General features: G+C 41.4%; 1 protein-coding gene across 1 annotated transcript in view; it reads left to right on the top strand.

The window, feature by feature from the left end:
- Positions 1–24642, top strand: part of scamp1 (secretory carrier membrane protein 1) — a 54802-nt gene extending 30160 nt beyond the window's left edge. Inside the window, exons 3-9 of the mRNA XM_070879796.1 lie at positions 371–469; positions 2955–3063; positions 4309–4437; positions 5201–5360; positions 14689–14790; positions 15461–15578; positions 21955–24642. Of these exons, the coding sequence (XP_070735897.1) occupies positions 371–469; positions 2955–3063; positions 4309–4437; positions 5201–5360; positions 14689–14790; positions 15461–15578; positions 21955–22107 (870 nt within the window). The 3' untranslated portion in view covers positions 22108–24642. The remainder of the gene's footprint in view (positions 1–370; positions 470–2954; positions 3064–4308; positions 4438–5200; positions 5361–14688; positions 14791–15460; positions 15579–21954) is intronic.
- Positions 24643–25762: the final 1120 nt, after the last annotated feature.

Here is a 25762-nt window from a genome sequence, read left to right as displayed (position 1 = left end):
TACTTTAAAAGTGCACTGAACACGTCAACTGATGGATGGTACCCTGCTCAATGCTGGGAACCAAGTGACAAACATTGCAGCTTTTGGGGCTGAGGGGTACAGAGGAATGGTCACAGCCTTGATTCTGTTGTGAATCCTCTCTGTCAGTGTTACCACACCCTGTTTGTTTCTCCCTCCTGTGTTTTTCCACCCCCCCCCAATATTGTGGAAGATCCCTTTCAACCACACGATTCCCTCCACTGGTCTTTTTGCCAGTCCTAAAGATTTGCAAATGTAAATGCTGGTTATATTAAGGTGCAGTGGCATGGTGTTGCTGCTGATTGTATCAGTGTGTGTTCCACTAACTATTTAAAAAAAAACTGTTCCTCAGGCACCACCGGGAAATGTCGAAAAGCCTCCTGTGCCCAGTACACAGCCAGCTATTATGAAGCCTACAGAGGAGCCACCCACATATGCACCCCGTACACAGGCAAGTTTAAAATGCATTAGTATTGACTTCTCTTAGGAATTTGTGGAGAGTTAGGATTTAACTGGTATGCCCAAGGAAAAGTCTTTCTGATGTGTAATTATTTATGTACAGCAAGATCCAAATGCAGTAACTGCTTGACAACATGAGATTTCAGATCAACTGAATCCTAGCTGTACTTAATCTTCACCAACCACTTGAAATCACTTCCTTTTTAAAAAGTGTTTCAGAATTTTTAGTTTTTATTTGGTGTAGATGAAGGAGTGCGCCAGCGCAGCTTTCGGCTGCCTGAGGAAGAGAGTTTTCAAGGATCAGGCCCTCAAATCTGGCACCAAGCTCATGGTCTACAGGGTTGCAGTGATACCCGCCCTCCTGTATGACTCAGACGTGGACCATATACAGCAGACACCTCAAATCGCTGGAGAAATAACACCAACTATGTCTCTGCAAGATCTTGCAAATCCCCTGGGAGGACGACATCATCATCATCATCATCATCATCATCATCATCATCATCATAGGCGGTCCCTCAAACGAGGATGACTTGCATCCACAGGAGCTCACAGATGTTTCAATGAAGAACCCGATGTTTCAATCCTAAACTCCAATTGAGGGGGTGGACTTTTTTTTAACGTGTGGTGACCGTTTCACATCAGCCACCACACGGGCTTGACAGAGCTAGGCTTTTATCCAGTGGCAAGGGTTAACCAGGATGACTGGAGACCTGCTCTGTTGCACGGACCTGTGTGCGCACACATTGCAGTGCAGGCTGGCCCATGCTGCCCCTGGGCCCTCTGCTCTTCTGCGCCCCAAACTCTCATTCACTGCACCTCCGCCGCAAACATTCGCTGCACCTCCGTCAGATCACCCACCAAATCTCAGCCACGATCCCACGTCACTCCTCCGCCCCGATCACTCGTCGCAAGTCCGCCATTATATTCCCGCTCCTCCACTGTACCTGGGCCCCGCCGATGTTCCTGTCCACGCTCCAAATGATGACCTGGGTTCTCGTGACGTCGCTCAGTTGCCCACCTCGAAGCCAGACGCACCAGCGTCACTGTTCTCGATCAGGCCAACATCCCCAGCATCGAAGCACTGACTACACCTTGACCAGTTCCGTTGGGCGGGCCACATTGTTTGCATGTCTGACACGAGACTCCCAAAGCAAGTGCTCTACTTGGAATTTCTACACGGCAAGCGAGCCCCAGGTAGGCAGAGGAAAAGTTTTAAGGACACTCTCAAAGCCTCCTTGATAAAGTACAACATCTTACCGACACCTGGGAGTCCCTGGCCAAAGACTGCCCTAAGTGAAGGAAGAGCATCCGGAGGGCGCTGAGCACCTCGGGTCTAGTCACCGAGAGCATGCAGAAACCAAGCACAGGCAGCAGAAGGAGCGTGCAGCAAACCAGTCTCCCCACCCACTCTTTCCTTCAACGACCGTCTGTCCCACCTGAGACTAATTCCCATATTGGACTGTTCAGTCACCTAAGAACTGAGTGGAAGCAAGTCGTCTTTGATTTCGAGGGACTGCCTATGATGGTGTGGGTGGAGTTTTTCACCTGGGTGTTGGGAAAGTTCTGTCTCTCCTGATGTGGTGGTATATAGTTGAAAGAAGTGAGATTAAAATTATTAAGATACATGATCTGTGCAGTTTCTGACACTTTCAGATCAAAAGCTGACCAGTTGCAGTCGGCAAATGTCTTTTGCATAGTGGTGGGCGGGTAACTCCCTTTTTATTATTTATTATGAATTCTTTCCATTGCTCTGGGTGGATGGAAAGTAACAAAGTGACTATTAAATGGCTGGCTGAGACACCACTATTACAATTTCACATCTGGGCAAGTCACTTTTTTTTAAACCCCCCTCCCTGGCCAATAAAACAGTATGCAATAGCAAGCCATCTAATGTCACAGACTGGAGAAGATGTATCTGCATTTGATTAAATGCCTCTGGGCATAATTGTATATTCAGTCTGTCTACAGACTGTTGACTGAAAAGACAGATTAACATTTTTAAATCCCACTCCCATGACCCAGCTGCATTTTAAATTGTGGTAATGTAGAAATGTTAATGTGGCGTATGATAGAGCCTTCTTCCATTACAGTCTGCAACAACACAGTAAGCACTGATGCATCATAGTTGAGTGTGTTTCATGGGGTTGCTCTGCTTCTCATCATGGATATCTACTAATGCTGAAACCAGTTGGCTCAGTTCTCTGAAGTCCTTGGAGCATGGTTACTCTTGAGGTAAAGCAGTTTGGAAGTAACATTGCTGGACTTGTAATAGGCTGGATACTTTACAATGAAACTGCTTTTCCGCTTTATCGCTTCTCCATCCACACAAAATCAGATTTGCATTATACTTCATGCAACCCCAGTAACAAAATTTGAGCACACACTTAAAGTATCCACCAAGCCGTTGAATCATTTGAGTTGTAGCTTTCACTTCCTGGAAATTGAAAAATGAGCTGGGTTTTTCCCTGTTTTAGGAAACTGCTGCAGCCCAGGCTGAGCTGATGAGACGTCAGGAAGAACTAGAGCAAAAGGCAGCAGAACTCGACCGGAGGGAACGTGAGATGAAAAATCTCAGCTATGATCGTATGTAATCACATTCCTTATTTAAAAAAAAAAAATCCTCACATTTAGACATAGATTTCCTACATTAGTCGGATGTGACATAGCATAATTTACAACTCGGATGTAGTTGACAAATAGCTTGGGTAAATGTTTAACCTTTAGCATCCATCTTTGCTAATCACTTTGTAGGATTTCTTTTCAGATTGTCAGTTTATCAAACCACCATTTAAACTAGCCACATGTGTTTCATCCATCTTCATGTGGAAAGCTAACGTTTTATATTTTTCTCTACTACTAAAATGAGCTTGGTTGTCTGCCAAAGAAAGCTCAACACACTTTAATATAATTAGTGATCAGTTTTAGTTCAATTTTATCTCATTATAAATCTCTATATTGTTCAAGAATTTCAATTATTCCTGTATGGCATCTGAATGCACCCAAGTTTAAAGTTAATCTGAATGTATGGTGGCCGAGGTACTGCTCACAGAAGTAGAAAGCAATTTGTAGGATATTAGCTGCTTTTGTAAATCAGTTTGTTAGAAGGTTAGGAAATACCATGTATAGAGGGATATAAAACTGTTTCCATGTCATTCTACTTGCATTGGCATTGGATTAATTTAGCTTTCAGTGGCCTTTACTTCATTAGTCGGTACCCCAGTAAAGTAACATCCTCGGCATCGAAGCTCTGACCACACTCGACCAGCTCTATTGGGTGGGCCACATAGTTCGTATGCCAGACACGACTCCCAAAGTAAGCGCTCTACTCAGAACACCTACACGGCAAGTGAGCACAAGGTGGGCAGAGGAAACGTTTCAAGGACACCCTCAGAGCCTCCTTGATGAAATGCAACATCCCCACCGACACCTGGGAATTCCTGGCCCAAGACCGCCCTAAGTGGAGGAAGAGCATCCGGGAGGGCGCTGAGCACCTTGAGTCTCATCGCTGAGAGCATGCAGAAATCAAGTGCAGGCAGCGGAAGGAGCGTGCAGCAAACCAGACTCTCCACCCACCCTTTCCTTCAACGACTGTCTGTCCCACCTGTGACAGAGACTGTAATTTTCGTATTGGACTGTTCGGCCACCTAAGAACTCACTTTTAGAGTGGAAGCAAGTCTTCCTTGATTTTTTGAGGGACTGCCAATGATGATGGTCAGTAATAATTTTTTTTTTTCCATGTTAAATTTTGTTTCTGGGCAAGATGGAAATAGAGTTTTGTTATCTATTATCAATTGATCTGTACACAGTAAGTAATTGTTTTCTTTTCAGCTCGGAAGAACAATTGGCCTCCGCTTCCTGAACGATGCCCTGTGGGACCATGTTTCTATCAGGACCTCTCTGTCGATATCCCTGTTGAATTTCAAAAAACAGTCAAGATGCTCTACTACTTATGGATGTGTATGTAAATTCTGCAGGCTACTTTATTGGCTTTTAATGTTTATAGTATTCTATTGGATGGTAGTATGTAAAATATTTAATTTTTGCAGGCATTATTTTGTTGTGTGTTGAGTTATAAATGTTTGATTCATTGAGAATGTTTGCCACTAATTACAGTTAGTGTGCTGGGGTTACTACCTTATTGGTATTCGCATCTATTTAATTTAAGCATTTTCAGAATCAACAGTAAAAACAAAATACAATGCTTGAATAAAGAAATGGTATCAATTTATTAGCATTTAAATTAACCAGGTGAGAAAGAAAATGCCCTTGTTTTCAGAAACCATGCATGAAGCTTAAATGTTTGCCCTCCCTCCTCCTCCTCCTCCTCCTCCTCCTCCTTATTCCTTTATTGTCTATCAATGTCCATGACCTTCTAGTTGGGTTAACTTCAAACATACCATCTAGTTCAATGCTTATCAGTTTGACCATTGAGATAAATGAATTGAATGAACAAACTAAGTAGACTATTACTTGTTCGGAATTGCTGACCTTCCAATTGGTCTTGTAACTTCACATCAGGTACCATGACAGTTTGGTGCAAGTTACAACTTGTACACTGGTGCAAAAGATTTAATGGGAGCAATTTGTTATATTTTATGGTGCCTCAAAGGAAATTATGACCAGTGGAGCTGATTTGTTTCAACTGTTCTTGCACCTCCAAAATGTAATGCTTTAAAACAGTTCCATTTTTAGACTTAATTTTTTTGTTTCCCCTCCACAGTCCACGCAGTAACACTCCTGGTAAATATTTTTGGTACCCTTGCCTGGTTCTGTGTTGATAGCTATCGAGGGGTGGACTTTGGCCTGGCCATTCTCTGGTTCTTGCTTTTTACCCCCTGTTCGTTTATTTGTTGGTACAGACCACTCTACAAGGCCTTCAGGTTAGTAAACTGACCCTTTTGACTCATTATATTTATAATGTTTAGAAGGTGACACAAATGTAATCTTTGTAACTTCAACAATTTACGTGACCTAAAACTAGGTTCTGTTTTTAGCTTGCAAGAACAAGTAGTTTAAAAAAAAAAAAAAATAATTCTGGAAATTATAACTTCACTGCAATAAGTGTTGCTGAAATGTTACTAATTTGAATACTATTCACAAGATATTGCTTGAAATGTATGACCTTCAAGTTCTTTATCAATACTTGGTTTATATACTAAGTTGTGATCAGTTTGAATAGGGGCAGGCCATGGTGTAGCAAAGTTCCTGGTTGCCTCTGGAAAAATTAAAAGATATTCTGAAAGTTGGTGTATTAAATTTAATACATCAGTTGGCACATGTGAGAGACTCTCCATTTAACTTATTAAAGTGGGGGGTAAATGGGGAGGGGAGGGGGGGGGAGGAGGAGGAAAAGGGGGAGGTGTCATCCAGAATGGATTTAATATTTTTCTTGATGCAATGATTAAAGGGAATGTGGATTTTCAGACGGTCCCTCAAGAGGCTTAGTAGTAGATACTAGCATACAAGAGGAAATGTCACAGAATGAATAGAAAATTGATAAGTTAAGATAAATGGGTGTTGCTCAGATTGGAAGTGGTGCATCATAAGAGCATAAGAATTAGGAACAGGAGTAGGCCATCTAGCCCCTCAAGCCTGCTCCGCCATTCAACACGATCATGGCTGATCTGGCCGTGGACTCAGTTCCACTTACCCGCCCGCTCCCCATAACCCTTAATTCCCTTATTGGTTAAAAATCTATCTATCTGTGATTTGAATACATTCAATGAGCTAGCCTCAACTGCTTCCTTGGGCAGAGAATTCCACAGATTCACAACCCTCTGGGAGAAGAAATTCCTTCTCAACTCGGTTTTAAATTGACTTCCCCCGTATTTTGAGGCTGTGCCCCCTAGTTCTAGTCTCCCCGACCAGTGGAAACAACCTCTCTGCCTCTATCTTGTGTATCCCTTTCATGATTTTAAATGTTTCTATAAGATCACCCCTCATCCTTCTGAACTCCAACGAGTAAAGACCCAGTCTACTCAATCTATCATCATAAGGTAACCCCCTCATCTCCGGAATCAGCATAGTGAATCGTCTGTACCCCCTCCAAAGCTAGTATATCCTTCCTTAAGAAAGGTGACCAAAACTACACGCACTATTCCAGGTGCGGCCTCACCAATACCCTGTACAGTTGCAGCAGGACCTCCCTGCTTTTGTACTCCATCTCTCTCGAAATGAAGGCCAACATTCCATTCGCCTTCCTGATTACCTGCTGCACCTGCAAACTAACTTTTTGAGATTCATGCACAAGGACCCCCAGGTCCCTCTGCACTGCAGCATGTTGTAATTTCTCCCCATTCAAATAATAATCCCTTTTACAGTTTTTTTTTCCCAAGGTGGATGACCTCACATTTTCCGACATTGTATTCCATCTGCCAAACCTTAGCCCATTCATTTAACCTATCTAAATCTCTTTGCAGCCTCTCTGTGTCCTCTACACAACCCGCTTTCCCACTAATCTTTGTGTCATCTGCAAATTTTGTTACATTACACTCTGTCCCCTCTTCCAGGTCATCTATGTATATTGGAAACAGTTGTGGTCCCAGCACCGATCCCTGTGGCACACCACTAACCACTGATTTCCAACCCGAAAAGGACCCATTTATCCCGACTCTCTGCTTTGTGAGCTAGCCGATTCTCTATCCATGCTAATACATTTCCTCTGACTCCGCGTGCCTTTATCTTCTGCAGTAACCTTTTGTGTGGCACCTTATCGAATGCCTTTTGGAAATCTAAATACACCACATCCATCGGTACACCTCTATCCACCATGCTCATTATATCCTCAGAATTCCAGTAAATTAGTTAAGCATGATTTCCCCTTCATAAATCCATGTTGCGTCTGCTTGATTGCACTATTCCTATCTAGATGTCTCGCTATTTCTTCCTTAATGATAGCTTCAAGCATTTTCCCCACGACAGATGTTAAACTAACCGGCCTATAGTTACCTGCCTTTTGTCTGCCCCCTTTTTTAAACCGAGGCGTTACATTAGCTGCTTTCCAATCCGCTGGTACCTCCCCAGAGTCCAGAGAATTTTGATAGAGCAGATGCATTTGTTATAATCTAACTTCCGCCATCTCTTTTAAATACCCTAGGATGCATTTCATCAGGACCAGGGGACTTGTCTACCTTCAGTCCCATTAGCCTGTCCAGCACTACCCCCCCTAGTGATAGTGATTATCTCAAGGTCCTCCCGTCCCACATTCCCATGACCAGCAATTTTTGGCATGGTTTTTGTGTCTTCCACTGTGAAGACCAAAGCAAAATAATTGTTTAAGGTCTCAGCCATTTCCACATTTCCCATTATTAAATCCCCCTTCTCATCTAAGGGACCAACATTTACTTTAGTCACTCTTTTCCGTTTTATATATCGGTAAAAGCTTTTACTATCTGTTTTTATGTTTTGCGCAAGTTTACTTTCGTAATCTATCTTTCCTTTCTTTATTGCTTTCTTAGTCATTCTTTGCTGTCGTTTAAAATTTTCCCAATCTGCTAGTTTCCCACTAACCTTGGCCACCTTATACGCATTGGTTTTTAATTTGATACTCTCCTTTATTTCCTTGGTTATCCACGGCTGGTTATCCCTTTTTCACGAATATATTTTTGTTGAGCACCATGAAAGAGTTCCTTGAAAGTCCTCCACTGTTCCTCAATTGTGCCACCGTTTAGTCTGTGTTTTCAGTCTACTTTAGCCAACTCTGCCCTCATCCCACTGTAGTCCCCTTTTGTTTAAGCATAGTACGCTCGTTTGAGACACTACTTCCTCACCCTCAATCTGTATTACAAATTCAACCATACTGTGATCACTCATTCCAAGAGGATCTTTTACTAGGAGATCGTTTATTATTCCTGTCTCATTACACAGGACCAGATCTAAGATAGCTTGCTCCCTTGTAGGTTCTGTAACATACTGTTCTAAGAAACAATCCCGTATGCATTCTATGAATTCCTCCTCAAGGCTACCCCGTGCGATTTGATTTGACCAATCGATATGTAGGTTAAAATCCCCCATGATTGCTGCCGTTCCTTTTTCACATGCCTCCATTATTCCCTTGATTATTGCCCGCCCCACCATGAAGTTATTATTTGGGGGCCTATTAACTACGCCCACCAGTGACTTTTTCCCCATACTATCTCTAATCTCCACCTGCAATGATTCAACATTTTGTTCATTAGAGCCAATATCATCTCTCACAACTGCCCTGATATCATCCTTTATTAACAGAGCTACCCCACCTCCTTTCCCTTCTTGTCTATCTTTCCAAATCGTCAGATACCCCTGTATGTTTAATTCCCAGTCTTGGCCACCCTGCAACCACGTTTCTGTAATGGCCACCAAATCATACCCATTTGTAATGATTTGAGCCGTCAACTCATTTACTTTATTTTGAATGCTGCGTGCATTTAGGTAGAGCGTTTTCATACTAGTTTTTAAACCATGATTTTTAGTTTTGACCCCTCCTGCAGCCCCTTTATATTCATACATATTGTCCCTTCCTATCACCTTGTGGTTTACACTTGCCCCAGTGCTACTCTACTCTGTTGCCTCCTGCCTTTTGCATTCTTGCTTGGGGTCCTGTTCATCTGAGCTCTCACCCACTCTAACTTGCTCAGAGCCCTCTCCTGGTTTCCGAATACTCCTTGCATTGAGGCACCGAGCTTTCATGCTTGCCTTTTTATTACACTTTGACCCTTTGGAATTTTGCTGTACAGTGGCCCTTTTTGTTTTTTGCCTTGGGTTTCTCTGCCCTCCACTTTTACTCATCTCCTTTCTGTCTTTTGCTTTTGTCTCCATTTTGTTTCCCTCTGTCTCCCTGCATTGGTTCCCATCCCCCTGCCATATTAGTTTAACTCCTCCCCAACAGCACTAGCAAACACTCTCCCCAGGGGTTGGTTAGATGCACTTTTGTCCTTGGTATGTGTAGATAGAAATGATTTGGATTTGAATATAGGAACATAATCTTGATTGCTGTTGTCAGAAGTGAGTGTTGGCAATTAGAACAAGGATTTAAAAAAATAAATAAACAAGATTTTGAGAAGATATTCGTGCAATGGGGAGATGGGTGGCAGTTGCAAGTTAATGTGGTTAAGTGTGAGAACATTTTGGGAGAGGAAAACAAGAAATGAGTATGCACTTAATTCAGAGAGACTGAAGGGTGTATACAAAGAGACCATGGGGTTTCCATACATAATCGCTCTCAAAAATGACCTCCAATTCAGTAGGCCTGGTTAAAAACAACAGAACTGTTTGTGTGCTAAAAACAAATCCCTGAAGTTTACTCTGTTCAACATCAAAGTGTAAAATCTGTATGGCTTCTTCATACACAAGTATTCCATATCCTCACGTGTGTGTGTGTGTGTGTGTGTGTGTGTGTGTGTGTACTTTTTAAAGTTTCTGCTGTCAGATGGATTTGTAATTGGCTGGGAGAGAGGAGACTTGAGTCGGGATAAAGGAAATTATCTGATTGGCAGGATGTAACCAGTGGTGGGCCCCAGGGATCAGTACTGGGGCCTCAGCTTTTCACAACCTATTGATGACTTGGGTGAAGGAACCGAGTTGTGTACATACACTGCTAGGAGCCACAGTAAGTTATACAGATGGGAGCAGGAAATTACAAAGGGACATAGACAGATTAGGTGAGTGGGCAAAACTGTGACAGATGGAGTGAAGTGTAAGGTCATCCATTTTGGATCCACGAAAGACACATCAGAATATTTTCTGAATGGCAAGAAACCAAGGACTGTGGAGGAGCAAATGGATTTTAGTGTCTTTGTGCACAGATCACTTAAACTTGTGCACGGGTACAAAAATAATCAATGGCTGATGGCCTTCATTTCAAGTTGGTTGTAATTCAGAAGTGAGAATGTGATGCTTCAGTTGTACAGAGCCATGGTCAGACCACTTCTGGAGTACGTTTAGTTTTGGGAAAGAGACTTTGGCCTTGGAAGGGATGCAACACAGTTTCACGAGAATGATACCAGCCTTGCAAGGTTAAATTGAGGGCAGGTTACATTTACTCGCCTTGTACTCCCTTGAGTTTAAATGGTTGAGGGGTGATCGAATTGGTCATTATCCTATTGAATCTCAATAATTTTGACGAATTAAGGGGACATGATCTTTAAAATTAGAGCTAGGCCAGTTGGGAGTAAAATCAGGAAACACTTTCTCTCGCAGGATAGTGAAAATCTGAAATTATCCCTTTCCCTTTCCCTTTCCCTTTCCCTTTCCCTTTCCCTTTCCCTTTCCCTTTCCCTTTCCCTTTCCCTTTCCCTTTCCCTTTCCCTTTCCCTTTCCCTTTCCCTTTCCCTTTCCCTTTCCCTTTCCCTTTCCCTTTCCCTTCTTTTTAGAAACATAGAAACATAGAAAATAGGTGCAGGAGCAGGCCATTCAGCCCTTCTAGCCTGCACCGCCATTCAATGAGTTCATGGCTGAACATGAAACCTCAGTACCCCCTTCCTGCTTTCTCGCCATACCCCTTGATCCCCCGAGTAGTAAGGACTTCATCTAACTCCCTTTTGAATATATTTAGTGAATTGGTCCCAACCACTTTCTGTGGCCGAGAATTCCACAGGTTCACCACTCTCTGGGTGAAGAAGTCTCTCCTCATCTCGGTCCTAAATGGCTTACCCCTTATCCTTAGACTGTGACCCCTGGTTCTGGACTTCCCCAACATTGGGAACATTCTTCCTGCATCTAACCTGTCTAAACCTGTCAGGATTTTAAACGTTTCTATGAGATCCCCTCTCATTCTTCTGAACTCCAGTGAATACAAGCCCAGTTGATCCAGTCTTTCTTGATAGGTCAGTCCCACCATCCCGGGAATCAGTCTGGTGAATCTTCACTGCACTCCCTCAATAGCAAGAATGTCCTTCCTCAAGTTAGGAGACCAAAATTGTATACAATACTCCAGGTGTGGCCTTACCAAGGCCCTGTACAACTGTAGCAACACCTCCCTGCCCCTGTACTCAAATCCCCTCGCTATAAAGGCAAACATGCCATTTGCTTTCTTAACCGCCTGCTGTACCTGCATGCCAACCTTCAATGACTGATGTACCATGACACCCAGGTCTCGTTGCACCTTCCCTTTTCCTAATCTGTCACCATTCAGATAATAGTCTGTCTCTCTGTTTTGACCACCAAAGTGGATAACCTCACATTTATCCACATTATACTTCATCTGCCATGCATTTGCCCACTCACCTAACCTATCCAAATCACTCTGCAGCCTCATAGCATCCTCCTCGCAGCTCACACTGCCACCCAACTTAGTGTCATCCGCAAATTTGGAGATACTACATTTAATCCCCTTGTCTAAATCATTAATGTACAATGTAAACAGCTGAGGCCCCAGCACAGAACCTTGTGGTACCCCACTAGTCACTGCCTGCCATTCTGAAAAGTACCATTTACTCCTACTCTTTGCTTCCTGTCTGACAACCAGTTCTCAATCCATGTCAGCACACTACCCCCAATCCCATGTGCTTTAACTTTGCACATTAATCTCTTGTGTGGGACCTTGTCGAAAGCCTTCTGAAAGTCCAAATATACCACATCAACTGGTTCTCCTTTGTCCACTTTACTGGAAACATCCTCAAAAAATTCCAGAAGATTTGTCAAACATGATTTCCCCTTCACAAATCCATGCTGACTTGGACCTATCATGTCACCATTTTCCAAATGCGCTGCTATGACATCCTTAATAATTGATTCCATCACTTTACCCACTACTGAGGTCAGGCTGACCGGTCTATAATTCCCTGTTTTCTCTCTCCCTCCTTTTTTTTTAAAAAAGTGGGATTACATTGGCTACCCTCCACACCATAGGAACTGATCCAGAGTCAATGGAATGTTGGAAAATGACTGTCAATGCATCCGCTATATCCAAGGCCACCTCCTTAAGTACTCTGGGATGCAGTCCATCACGCCCTGGGGATTTATCGGCCTTCAATCCCATCAATTTCCCCAACACAATTTCCCGACTAATAAAGATTTCCCTCAGTTCCTCCTTCTTACTAGACCCTCTGACCTCTTTTATATCCGGAAGGTTGTTTGTGTCCTCCTTAGTGAATACTGAACCAAAGTACTTGTTCAATTGGTCTGCCATTTCTTTGTTCCCCGTTATGACTTCCCCTGATTCTGACTGCAGGGGACCTACGTTTGTCTTTACTAACCTTTTTCTCTTTTCTTATCTATAGAAACTTTTGCAATCCGTCTTAATGTTCCCTGCAAGCTTCTTCTCGTACTCCATTTTCCCTGCCCTAATCAAACCCTTTGTCCTCCTCTGCTGAGTTCTAAATTTCTCCCAGTCCCCAGGTTCGCTGCTATTTCTGGCCAATTTGTATGCCACTTCCTTGGCTTTATTACTATCCCTGATTTCCCTAGATAGCTACGGTTGAGCCACCTTCCCGTTTTTATTTTTACGCCAGACAGGAATGTACAATTGTTGTAATTCATCCATGCGGTCTCTAAATGTCTGCCATTGCCCATCCACAGTCAACCCCTTAAGTATCATTTGCCAATCTATCCTAGCCAATTCACGCCTCATACCTTCAAAGTTACCCTTCTTTAAGTTCTGGACCATGGTCTCTGAATTAACTCTTTCATTCTCCATCCTAATGCAGAATTCCACCATATTATGATCACTCTTTCCCAAGGGGCCTCGCACAATGAGATTGCTAATTAGTCCCCTCATTACACAACACCCAGTCTAAGATGGCCTCCCCCCTAGTTGGTTCCTCGACATATTGGTCTAGAAAACCATCCCTTATGCACTCCAGGAAATCCTCCTCCACCGTATTGCTTCCAGTTTGGCCAGCCCAATCTATGTGCATATTAAAGTCACCCATTATAACTGCTGCACCTTTATTGCATGCACCCCTAATTTCCTGTTTGATGCCCTCCCCAACATCACTACTACTGTTTGGAGGTCTGTACACAACTCCCACTAACGTTTTTTGCCCTTTGGTGTTCTGCAGCTCTACCCATATAGATTCCACATCATCCAAGCTAATGTCTTTCCTAACTATTGCATTAATCTCCTCTTTAACCAGCAATGCTACCCCACCTCCTTTTCCTTTTATTCTATCCTTCCTGAATGTTGAATACCTCGATGTTGAGTTCCCAGCCCTGATCATCCTGGAGCCACATCTCCGTAATCCCAATCGCATCATATTTGTTAACATCTATTTGCACAGTTAATTCATCCACCTTATTGCGGATACTCCTTGCATTAAGACACAAAGCCTTCAGGCTTGTTTTTTTAACACACTTCGTCCTTTTAGAATTCTGTCGCACAGTGGCCCTTCCTGTTCCCCCGCCCCGGGCCTCTCCGCCCCCATCTCCCCTCCGTCTCCTGCCTCTGCCTCCCTTTTGTCTCCCTGCATTGGTTCCCATCCCCCTGCCATATTAGTTTAACTCTTCCCCAACAGCACTAGCAAACACTCCCCCTAGGACATTGGTTCCAGTCCTGCCCAGGTGCAGACTGTCCGGTTTGTACTGGTCCCACCTCCCCCAGAACCGGTTCCAATGCCCCAGGAATTTGAATCCCTCCCTGCTGCACCACTGCTCAAGCCACGTATTCATCTGCGCTATCCTGCGATTCCTACTCTGACTAGCACGTACACTGGTAGCAATCCCGAGATTACTACTTTTGAGGTCCTACTTTTTAATTTAGCTCCTAGCTCCTTAAATTCGTTTCGTAGGACCTCATCCCTTTTTTTACCTATGTCGTTGGTACCAATGTGCACCACGACAACTGACTGTTCTCCCTCCCATTTCAGAATGTCCTGCACCCGCTCCGAGACATTCTTGACCCTTGCACCAGGGAGGCAACATACCATCCTGGAGTCTCAGTTGTGGCCGCAGAAACGCCTATCTATTCCCATCACAATTGAATCCCCTATCACTATCGCGCTCCCACTCTTTTTCTTGCCCTCCTGTGCTTTTTCTTTTTCTTTTCCTCCGCACGCGCACACACACGTACGTTTTACACGGATTCAACATTGCATATCAACTTTTAATTTTACGTTGTTTGGAAAAGAGAAACTTTATTTCTCATTTTGACAAGATGTGATGTTGGTCCTGTACAATTCTGTGGCTCTGACCTATTTATCCCACTTTTTCATTCTTGATAGGCAGGGGGTGCAGGGTTCATTGAAATGATTAACATATTTTGAATGAAACTGATGAAGGTGTATTATATTTCAGGAGTGACAGTTCCTTCAGCTTCTTTCTATTCTTCTTCATATTTATCTGTCAATTTGCTGTCCATGTACTGCAATCAGTAGGCATTCCACAGTGGGGAAACTGGTAAGTACCAATTTCCTCGGTTTCAATGTCATTCGTCATCTGACTGTTCTCATTACAATTAGAATAAATTGTTCCATTGACTGGGTGATTTCTAGTTGCAATTAAATCACAAGAGGTGTTTTTGGGATCAAATCTTCTTTGCTGCTTTTTCTCTTTCCCTGGGTGAGCATTCTAGCCAGGGCTGGGTTTACTTCTCCATCAGTATCTGCACACTTTGAGCAAGAGCCACTAGGCAAAGATCAAGATGGAGGATTTGGGTTCTTCTCACCCCCGCAATTTCTGAGGCCTATTGTGTTCCCAGCACTACAGTCTATGCTGACTTAGCTGATCTCAGCCCAGTAATCAAAACTGAGGCCTTCCTGGTCTGTGTGGCTTACTGACACACTCGGCAGTGCAGTTACCTCCTATCCCAACATTTTCCTATAGACTTATTTTACTTTTATAAAATTGAGGGGTTGGGATATGTGTGCAAATATTTCATACAGTATTAGAAGAAAATTGTGTGGAACATTTGAAAATGTATTCTGTAATGTGACAGTGCTTCAAATATTTTAATTTTGTAAGAATTGTATTGTAACCTGTAGAAAATGTATAGAGCTTGAGTTTCTGTTATCTAGTTGCCGTAGCTTGCATTTTGAAAGGTAGAACTGAAGTCATCTCTGTATTTCAGTGGTTGGATTTCAGCGCTTACAGCTCTTAATAGCAGCATTCCTGTTGGAGTTCTGATGATGATTGTTGCAGCAGCTTTTACTGGCTCATCTGTTGTCTCACTAATTATGTTCAAAAAGGTAAACACATTTTTACCCATCCATTGTAATATACCACATTGTGTGAACCACTTTTTGCATTCATTATTTCCACACTATTAACCTTGTAAGTAATTTTATCAAAAAAACAGTTCTTTTATTCCTCTCCTCATAACTCTTAAAAGAATAAAATATTTACAAGTGTTTAAAATACTTACTATATTGATATGAATGGTGACATTTAACAGAATAATCATGTTTTTAAATAGCCAAGGAGAAATCCAAATATTCAGTGAAAACTATCCGTTTTGCATTTCTAGATTGCAAACTAAGTGACTTACTTTTTATGGATTATTCTGATCATCTGAATACATGGATTATTAAGTACCTCAACAGTTGCATGGCACTTCTTGAGCTCCAGGGATTTAAGGGTATTCGTTGACTTTTGGTCCACTTGCAGAATAATTTCAAGAATGTTTGTTTGAATTTAAGGATACAAGTCAGGCCCCATTTGAATAGTCACGTCACTGAGTTCCAAATGATCATCTTTAAAAGATTTGACTTTTTTTTAAAGGTGGTCTTGCAAGGTAATGTGTATTTAGTTTGTTCTGCAAACTCCTGCTTCTGACCCCAAAGAAAGAAGGGTACACCTTCTATTAGTCGGTTACAAGAACTACTGCTCCAATATAGTTAACTAGATTTTGATAATCTCAATCCATTTGAAATGATCACTAATCATTGTATTTCCAGAACTATTGAATAAAATTTTTCTGTGGCAGAACTTTATTGGCTTCAGTCCTCGTCGCAAACTCCATATAGAAACATCGAAAATAGGTGCACGAGTAGGCCATTCGGCCCTTTGAGCCTGCACCACCATTCAATAAGATCATGGCTGATCATTCACCTCCGTACCCCTTTCCTGCTTTCCCTCCATACCCCTTGATCCCTTTAGCCATCATAGAAACATAGAAAATAGGAGAAACATAGGAAAATTAAAAGGAGAGATTTCACATACTTTTGTGATCTTTATCATTTTACAATGTTTCCAGTTACATAAAATTCACCCTCTAGTTTTTGACTGTTATCTCTCCACGTCCAGCGGAAACTGGGCTGGCCGAGAGTTGAAACAGAGTGGGTTAATTTCCTGCTCCATTCCTGCCCTGTGGTGATTTCAACACCACTGTTTTGTTGGGTTGGCCTGTGAGCCTCATGCATTTATGCAAATCTGAGTCTGATGACATACATCGGACCCCGATGGCATTTTAACCACTGCCTGCCACCATATATTTTGCCATTGGTTCCATCCCAGCCATTGTCCCAAGCTGAACCAGACTGTTTGCAATTTTGGCATTCAATTCAAGCTGAACTTCTAACCTCCCATATACTCTCCCATCACAAAGGCTCTTTACTTCCATCTTTTAACATTGCATTCCTCAGGCCATCTGAAGCTCTCATCCACTCCTTTTGGCACCTAGAGATGCAACTATTCCAATGTTCTCCTTGCTGGCCTCCTGCCCTGCACCCTCTAAACTGCAACTCCTCAAACTCTGCTGCTCTTACCCTATCCTGCACCAGGTTATGCTCACCCATCATTTTGTTCACTGGCTCCTGGTCCTCCAATACCTCAAATTTAAAATTTTCATCCTCATATTTTTTAAATCCCTTCATTGCCTCGCCCCCCGCCCATCCCATCTCTGTAACCTCTTGCAGCTCCGAAAGATTGCTTTTCCTTCAACTCTGTCATCCTGTGCAATCCACACTTTGTTTGCTCCACATTGATGCCTCTGCCTTCCCTCTACACTCTCCCTCAGTACTGCACTGGAGTTTGTCTGAATTATCTGCTCAAATTTTTGGAGTGGGACTTGAACCCACAACTTTCTGACTTGGATAAGAGTGCTGCCACTGAGCCATGGCTGACACATAGGTCGCGGTTATGGGATTACATTGGTGTTCATGCCCTGAGTGAGAGGCAAGTTGCCCATGTTTCTAGCTCTTATTTGCTGTCCAGTGACTCTACTGAACTGTGCATTGTTGCCATCGGTCGAGATGGGTTCAAGCTCAGTTGTGACACCCCATGCAGTTGAATATCCTACCAATATTTGCTGTTGAAGCTCGCGTCAAAACTATTATCACTTGTTTTCGTGCCAGAGAGCCTCTGTAGAAGATGGGAAGAGGAGACTAGGGGGAAAATATATTTTCTGCAAAAGGATAAAATTCATGGAATTGTTTTTATTTGGTCAGTACTACTTCAGTTGTAGAAGTTTTTCTGTGTTAAATGATAGCTTAGCATTATGGGAATATACTTTTGCATGTAGCCTTTTAATAATATGCAGTGGAATGATTCCTTATTTCATAGTATCGAAGAATAGCTGATTAGTTGCAATTGTAATTTCTAAGTATATGTAACTTGCATTGTGTTGTACTTCTGATTTGCTGTTGCAAATTGTTTTACCTAGACATGTCAGCAGGTGGCAGTCTGATCATTACTACAGGCAGCTACGACCTGAATTTTGTTGCTTGAAAATAATGTGCTGTGGCTGCTGATCAACCACTCTCTCTCCTTATCCCCAGCAAAACGTTTTGCTATCTTCCATCCTGGTTGTTAGAAACATAGGAATTGCTAGACAAAAGAAGTAAAGGTCCATTCTAGTAGTCTCTAGCAGGTCTCCAATTGTCTTGGTTACTCCTTGCCACTGGACCAAGACCTAGCTCTGTCAAGCCAGTGCGGTGGCTGGTGTGCAACGGCCACCACACGTTTATTTAAAAAAAATCCATGCACAGGCATCTTCCACCCTTCAGGATGTAGTTCAGGACCTGGAATATTAGGGCCTTCATTGAAACATCTGTGAACTCATCCTTTTTTGACGTGGAAGCAAGTCATCCTCAATTCGAGGGACTGCCAATGATGATGAGTCACATGATGCAACAATAATTGAGTTGTTAAGTATTCGATCTCTCTGAATTTGTATACAACGGACCCAAACATGAGACAATGAGAACCCCTAGCATGCTACTTTTACCATATTTCTTGTCTCAAATTACTTGTACTGTATCCCAAAATATTGTCTATCTCTTATGACTCTGTGCTCTCTGATTGGCTTAATGTTGTTTTCAGCCCTTGCCAACAGCTCCATTCCACTTCCCAACCACTGTCTCTGGCTGAACCAGCCTGTTCGCAAACCCGTCATCTTTTTTGACCCAGAGCTGTGCTTCTGATGCCACACCCTCTCCATCACTACTCCCACCCCAGCCGCATCACCTGCCACCACTCTTCTTTCTATGGATGAAATCCTCGTGCATCCCTCTGTTACCCCAAGGCTCTCCTGGCTGACCTCCCACCCTTCATCAATTTCAGCTCGTCCAATACTGTGCTGTGCATAACCTATCCTGTAATGAGTTCTCCCTAACCTACATTGCACTTCCAGTTCTCCAACCCCTCATCCTCTAGTTTAAACTCTCTGGCCTTGCTGTTCCCCTATCTCCTTTTTAGCAATACTACCTCCCCATCCGTTCATGACTCCAACCTCTTGGGCATCCTTCACACACCTCCCCCTCATTTCCCCCCCCCCCCCCCCCCCCCAAAAAAAAAATCCACATCACTGGCACAGCTGTGCCTTCAGCCATCTAGGCTCCACACCCTGGAACTGCTCCATCTCCCTGTCCTTTTTTTAATATCCTCCTTAAAACTCACTTCTCTGACCCAGTCATTAGTACTGAACCACATGATGTGTCATCTGTTTTTCTCCCCTTGTGCCTCTGAAACACCATAGGACTCTCTTCTACATTAAAAGTGCTCTTTAAGTGCAAGTTATCGCAAGTTCATCGCTTTTGTTGATTATTAAGAGAGCTGTGGAAAAACACATCCAGCTCTTCCAGCTGAAGGAGGAAGCACACCAGTCGAAGGCAGAAATACTATCTTATTTTGGGGAAGGGGATCAGAGAGGACATCCCAATAAATAATTTGAAGCAATTTGAAGAAAAATTGATTGAATAGCATTTTTCCTAAAGGGCACAAGTATTTTAGAGCACATTGTATAGATTTTTCTTGCATTTCTGTTTTTCAACAGTACCCAAAATAACCATTCTGTAAAGATTACTTTCACGGACATTTTCATAAGAGGGTTAAAAATATGTACAGTAGATAATCCTCAAGCCTGTTTAAACAATAGAGGTTGCTTAATTCATTTGAATGTATTAAAGCTGGTTACTGTGAAGGGCCATATATATATATATTTAATGAGTAAGTTGCTATGTGTAATAGCCAGACTTGAGCATTGAGTCTGTTCAATATCTGCTCTCAGATCTTCCCAGTGAGTGGCACATTGAAATGTAGAATAGTTTAGCAGTGGACTTCTAAGCTATTAAAGTCTTTATGATCCTATATTAAGAAAGCCATGTGTGTAAATATAAGAAAGTCATTTTAATTAAAAACCCAATGAGATGCAGTGCTGAAGTAAGTTGGACGTTGAACCCACCCTATCATTGCTTGGAATGCAGTCAATTCTTCCAATTTTTCAATTTGTGACAAGGTTTACCGATTGGGCATTTTTACTGATGTTGATCCCTAGGGTTAACTAATAGGGATACCTATCTAAATAATAGTTTTCTTGAAACAATTTGTACTTCCTATGTCATGCTTTTGTCACAACTTCTGACACTTGAGAACACCTGCTTACGTTAGTCTTAATGTTTTAATGCTGTAATGCCTGCTAAATGTATTGGCCTCCTTACCGTTCACTGCATTTCAATTTTGCCGCTACTGGTTGCACAAGTTGCCCCGTTCTACTTGCTAATTTATCTTTCAACCCATTTCCCCCTTTCTACAGGCAAGTCTCTTTGTGTTCATTTTATTTCTCTCTTCCATTTTTGATTGTGTATCTTGACCCTGTTCTACACATGATCTCTCTCCTCCTTTCCTGACCCCACCCATCACCCTACCCTCTTTCCATCCAGTGTCCTGCTGTGCTCCCCTTTCTTGGGTTGTACAAGCCATTTGTATTTTTCTTCACATCACGGCCTCTTCTACACCTCTAACTCCTGACCTGTTACTGGCCATACACTGCAAGAATTCTAGGCCTACAATTCAATAACTTGAGTAATGAGTAGGATTTATAATGTTGCTGTGGGCAGTACTTTAAAAATGCTGTGTAGTTTTTCCATGAACTGACCTGTGTTATACTTTGGAAGAGAATTCTCCTTGATTTTGGCACATTGCAGATTAAACTGTTGAGCAATGTTTCCTATAGGCTGCACAACTCTCTGCCGGTCTTGCACAGCCCGGGACCGGCTTTTGCAATGTTAAAGTTCGTGCATGCACGAAACTGGGCCGTGCACCCAAAAAAAAATTACAAGGAACATTGCTGAGTCCCTATGTGGTTTTAAGTTTTAAAATTAAATCATGTTAAAATTGCATCTAAATTGAAGCATGTATGTCTGTCAGAAAAAAAAATACAACAGTTCAATAAACATACATTCTTCAGAACATACCAGAGACCCATCACAAGCACCTCACATCAGCAGTTGGAAAAACACACAGCATCAGGATGCATGTATTGTTTTATCCAGTGTGTTTTTAAGGGCACAGCACAGACACATGCATTAAATTAACAGACAAAAAACAAATCTTGGAATGCTCCCTATGAAGAATACCACAGGAGATCTAGTCTTATGTATAGTGCACACATCTTTGGTAAAGTGTTACAGGAAATGCAACACTCTCTCATTTTGTGACCCTGATTATACACCCACACGTTGTTCGACTCACCGTGTGCAGCACCATGGGAAATCTACTACCTGTATTAAGTACCATTACTTTATTATAATGACGACAAATTTAGAGATGAAACTCTTGTTCAGATGATAGCAGAAAAGATGCTCAGTAGAAATAAAGGAAACTGATTATAAAAGTAGTATTTTTCCATCTTAAGATTTAATCCTTTCAAATGTATGCCAGAGACGCCAGCTTGGGTAGAACAAATTTTCTCAATATTGGTTGTGCTTTTATGTGCATTAGCAAGTGCAGAAACAAAATGCAGCTTTTGACAAAGTAGTCATTCTATAAAGCACTAATTGGTAATTTCATATGCAAGTGATAGAAAACTTGATCTCGTCTCAAGTTCTGAACAAGTTGAGAAACCCAGAAATATCTTTGCATTAAGAATTGATGTATGCAAATTGCAGTTTGGAGAAACATAGTGCAGATAACTTGGATGTCAAAAAAATTCTGAACAAGCATTTATCATTTCTGAAGCCTTTCTTTCATTTTCACAAATCTTTGAATGTGTTCCATTCTAGTTTAATTGCTGTAAACACATTTTCTTGAACTATGCTGCAAAAAATGTCCCTTTTTTGAGCTTTATTTCCCATATACACAGTCTTGAAGAGAGAAGAACTTACTATGATTTTTTTTCTTCCTTAGGTACATGGAATGTATCGTACTACAGGAGCTAGCTTTGAGAAAGCTCAGCAAGAGTTTGCAACAGGAGTCATGTCTAACAAAACTGTACAGACCGCTGCAGCAAATGCAGCCTCTACTGCAGCTCGTGGTGCTTTCAAAGGCAACCAAATTTAAGGGGAGCTAATCTCCACCCCCACCTTCTCCCTCCTCCTCTCCCCCCCCCCCCCCCCCCCCCATCACCCATCTAATCATGTACCACTCCAGTCATTACACACATACTGATGTCTTCGAACATGACTTCACCATAACGACAGCATGAACCTTCATAGAAAATTAAAAATAAAACCTCCATGTAGCCCTTGAATTAGGTTTTCGCATGGGCTAAAATCTTACAAACAGTACTCTTATACTTGCTTGACAAAAACATTCTCTGTTTTTTGAATTGCTTTTTTTTTTCCATAGCTGTGTTGGGTCAATCATACTGGCTTTTTTTTGCTAAGACTGTAAATAGCATGCTATCACTGCTTCTTTAATATTGTACTCCAGAATTGCTGGAGAATCTTGTCTCTTCAGTGCTACACTGGACTGCTGACTGATTTGCACGCAACTTTGTGATCTTGAATTGTTTGTACTGCCAGAGTACATTGGATTGATTTTTTTTCTCTGTGAAACATCTGTAACTGCCTTTATAAAAAAGCACTTCCAAGTCGATGTCGAAGTAACTTTAACTGTATTTAATTGTTTGCATTTTTTTCTCATTGCTCTCCTACATTGTCTGTTAACTGAAAATGAATGGAATCATCCTTGTAATTTTTAGTGGTATAATTACATGGTTGATTTACTGATTGTATTGTAACTGAATACACAATCTTAACTAAGCAGCCTAAAGTGTTGAAGTATGAGCTGTGGTACTGTAACTCAGTAGCCAAGTACAGGTGGAGTGAACCGTTTGGAGTATGTCTTTTGGAAATTGAACTGCAATAATTGTCTGTTGTGCCTTCCTACGAATAGTATAAATTGTCAGAACAAAACAAATTTCTCCTGTTATAATCCTGGAGAAATATGAACCATACATATGTAAAATTTAGGATTGCACGTGTGCATTTTAACAGGATTTAAAAAATATAGCCGTTTGCCACACTGGCTTGCATTATAGCATTTCAGGCCATCATTGGAATCTAAACTTATTGGATCATGTGTTTGGTTCTGGGAATGTTCAATTTTTTTTCCTCAGTAAAATATTGCTTTAATTGGATTTCTGAAGGATGTACGAATAGACTGAGTATGGAATGATTGAATTGACTGCTTACTTTTTAAAATGTAATGTTGTCAATAAGTAAAGCAACTGATTTGTACTAATGTTAAATCTTTCAGTCTTAGTCAATGAGATCTTCTGCTGTGATGGTAGTTAGTATGATTGACTTGATTTTATGTATAAACCTTTCACAGGTCTGACCTAGAAGTAGTGGTGCAAACTGTTTTTTGTTAGTATCCTAGTCATTTTTCCACCCTGCTGCTACCTAAAAAATCAAACCAGTGATGTCACTGAAAATAAGTTAATGCTGCTTCTATGATGGGCCTGAAGAAGGAAGAAATTTTAATTTTGAAAATGGATCCTGTACTATATGGTCTGATTTGGTAAAGTAAACATACTTCCTGAAAAGGGAATTGTACAGCTGTTTTGTATATACATAATTCTCCAACGCTGATTTAAGTTTTAACCCAAACGTGCTTATCAGATACAGATGTTTTCAAAAGCAGATTCCAGATTTAATCAGTTAATCTTTATTGCATACTGGTTTGTGTGTTGATTATAAACACTTTGGACTGTTTTCTGCAATGCTGGTGGTTATAGTGTAAAAAGAGTGCTTGCTAGGTGCACATGCTGGTCAGATCTCTACACTGCTGGAGTGGTCCAACTTGAATCCTTCCATTTTATGTTTTATTTTCCATTTTATTTGATTCAGAGGAGCTGGTGGAGTGTGCTATATTTTGTGTGTGTGTGTGTGTGTGTGTGTGTGTGTGTGTGAGAGAGCTTGACTTTCAGTAACGGCTGACAGTCTCCTGTTGGTCAGGAGACACTCTTTGAACTTTTTGTTTTGTCCTGTTTGTACATGCATATTTTTTTTCTGTATTCTTTATTGTATAAATGTGTTTTGAGGGGACAATGTCCACACTATTATTTTGATGACTGTTGCAATGTTTTTCAGAAATTCTAGGTGTGATGTACATGGATGTTCGAATGAACGTTATCTAAAATACTAAGTTAAATGAGTACAAATTAAGATGTTTAATTTGTAATGTTTCAAAGTTGTGTACACAAACACCCATAAAATTTTCACTGCTGTTCCATCACCTATGACTATTAAATAGTATTTTTGGACTGATCAAAGGAAAGCTGTAGATTTTAGCTTTTGCACAATAGCCGTGGTGACATTTGATGCAGCCAGAATCCACTCTGCACCTGCAGTTATGGCTCCATCTGTTTACCTGTAACTAGCAGCTACAGTCAGGGCATGTGCAGATGTCACGTTCAGCAGTGAATGGGTCAAGATAAACCTAGGTAGGCAGGCAAAGACTTTAATAACACAAAATTGATTTCCCCCAAGCATTGAACAATTCTGAACTTGTTCAATCGTACTGAATAAGATGCATTTCCTTGCTGGCATGTTTTGAATGAACTTGCAATTAAAATATATTTTTTAAATACCTAGTGAATGAAATCTTGATTTATACACCATTTTAAAATGTTGCAGTTATGAAAACTTAAATGGAGTGCTGTTTTAATAGGGTTGTAATGTGACCAGATACTCCAAAGGTTTGGAGTGAATCAGTGAGCTTCAGGTGGTAAGTAACATTGCTCAGTTACTTATACTTTTGTTAAATATGGCACTAAATATTTCAACATTGCAAGAGGCCCCGAAGGAAATGTTGTCGCTTGTTAGTTTATGTATTTAGTGATATTGCTATATTTTCTACTTTTTTAAGAAAATTAGTTATTCTTTAAGTCACGCAGTTGTGAAGTACTGTGATATATTTTTAACTAAATTGTGAAACTGAGTGCATTAGTATTATAAGTCAGCAGAAATGGCAATTTTTGTTAAATATTTTAATTTTGGGGTATACAATAATTTTTCAACAGTAATTACTTCCCTGAAATGAACTGGAGTAACTTGAGCAAGTATTGCTATCCCACATCACTGCAAATGATTGTAGAATGTATGCTTAAATGCAGATGAGGACTCTTTTTAAACAGTTTTTAGTGGCAAGAAGGTCAAGGTATCCTCTGGGTTCCTGGTGTTGTGAATACATTGGTGTTGGAGGATAGTTGTTAACCAGTGGATTATGTAAATGTCCTGTGAAGTTACAGGCTGAAATGTTCTAAGTTTGTAGATAGATTAATTTCTAAGTCTGAAATGTGGTATATTGACTTATTTTAGATGTTGGTTGTTTTGGTGGTTTTATTTGTAGCTTTGCCGATTGGCTGAAAGGCAAATAGAAATTCTGAACTTAAAATGTTAGATGGAGCTGCTGGAAATACTATGGTTATGTGCAAGGATCTTGAGCAGGATATAAATTGAGTGGAGAACTGAAATTTAAAATGGCTGTATATTAGGCTTCCCAGATGGCTACGTAATTGCACCATCTGATGCGGTATGGAACTGTACAGACCAGGAAGGTCCCAGGTTCGATCCTTGATCTGAGAGTTAGCTGAAATCAACCAGGTAGTGTTGAGATGACTAAAATTGACCCCTGTCCCTGGACAATTGAAGGAGAGAAATCAGTCAGGGATCCTGCTTCAAATTGCAATCTGTGATCTTTGGAAGCG

This window comes from Pristiophorus japonicus, chromosome 1 (genome assembly GCF_044704955.1).
Source record: "Pristiophorus japonicus isolate sPriJap1 chromosome 1, sPriJap1.hap1, whole genome shotgun sequence".
Taxonomy (NCBI): Eukaryota; Metazoa; Chordata; class Chondrichthyes; family Pristiophoridae; genus Pristiophorus; species Pristiophorus japonicus.
Note: the sequence above shows the minus strand (reverse complement) of the source record. Positions and strands in the feature narration are given on the sequence as shown.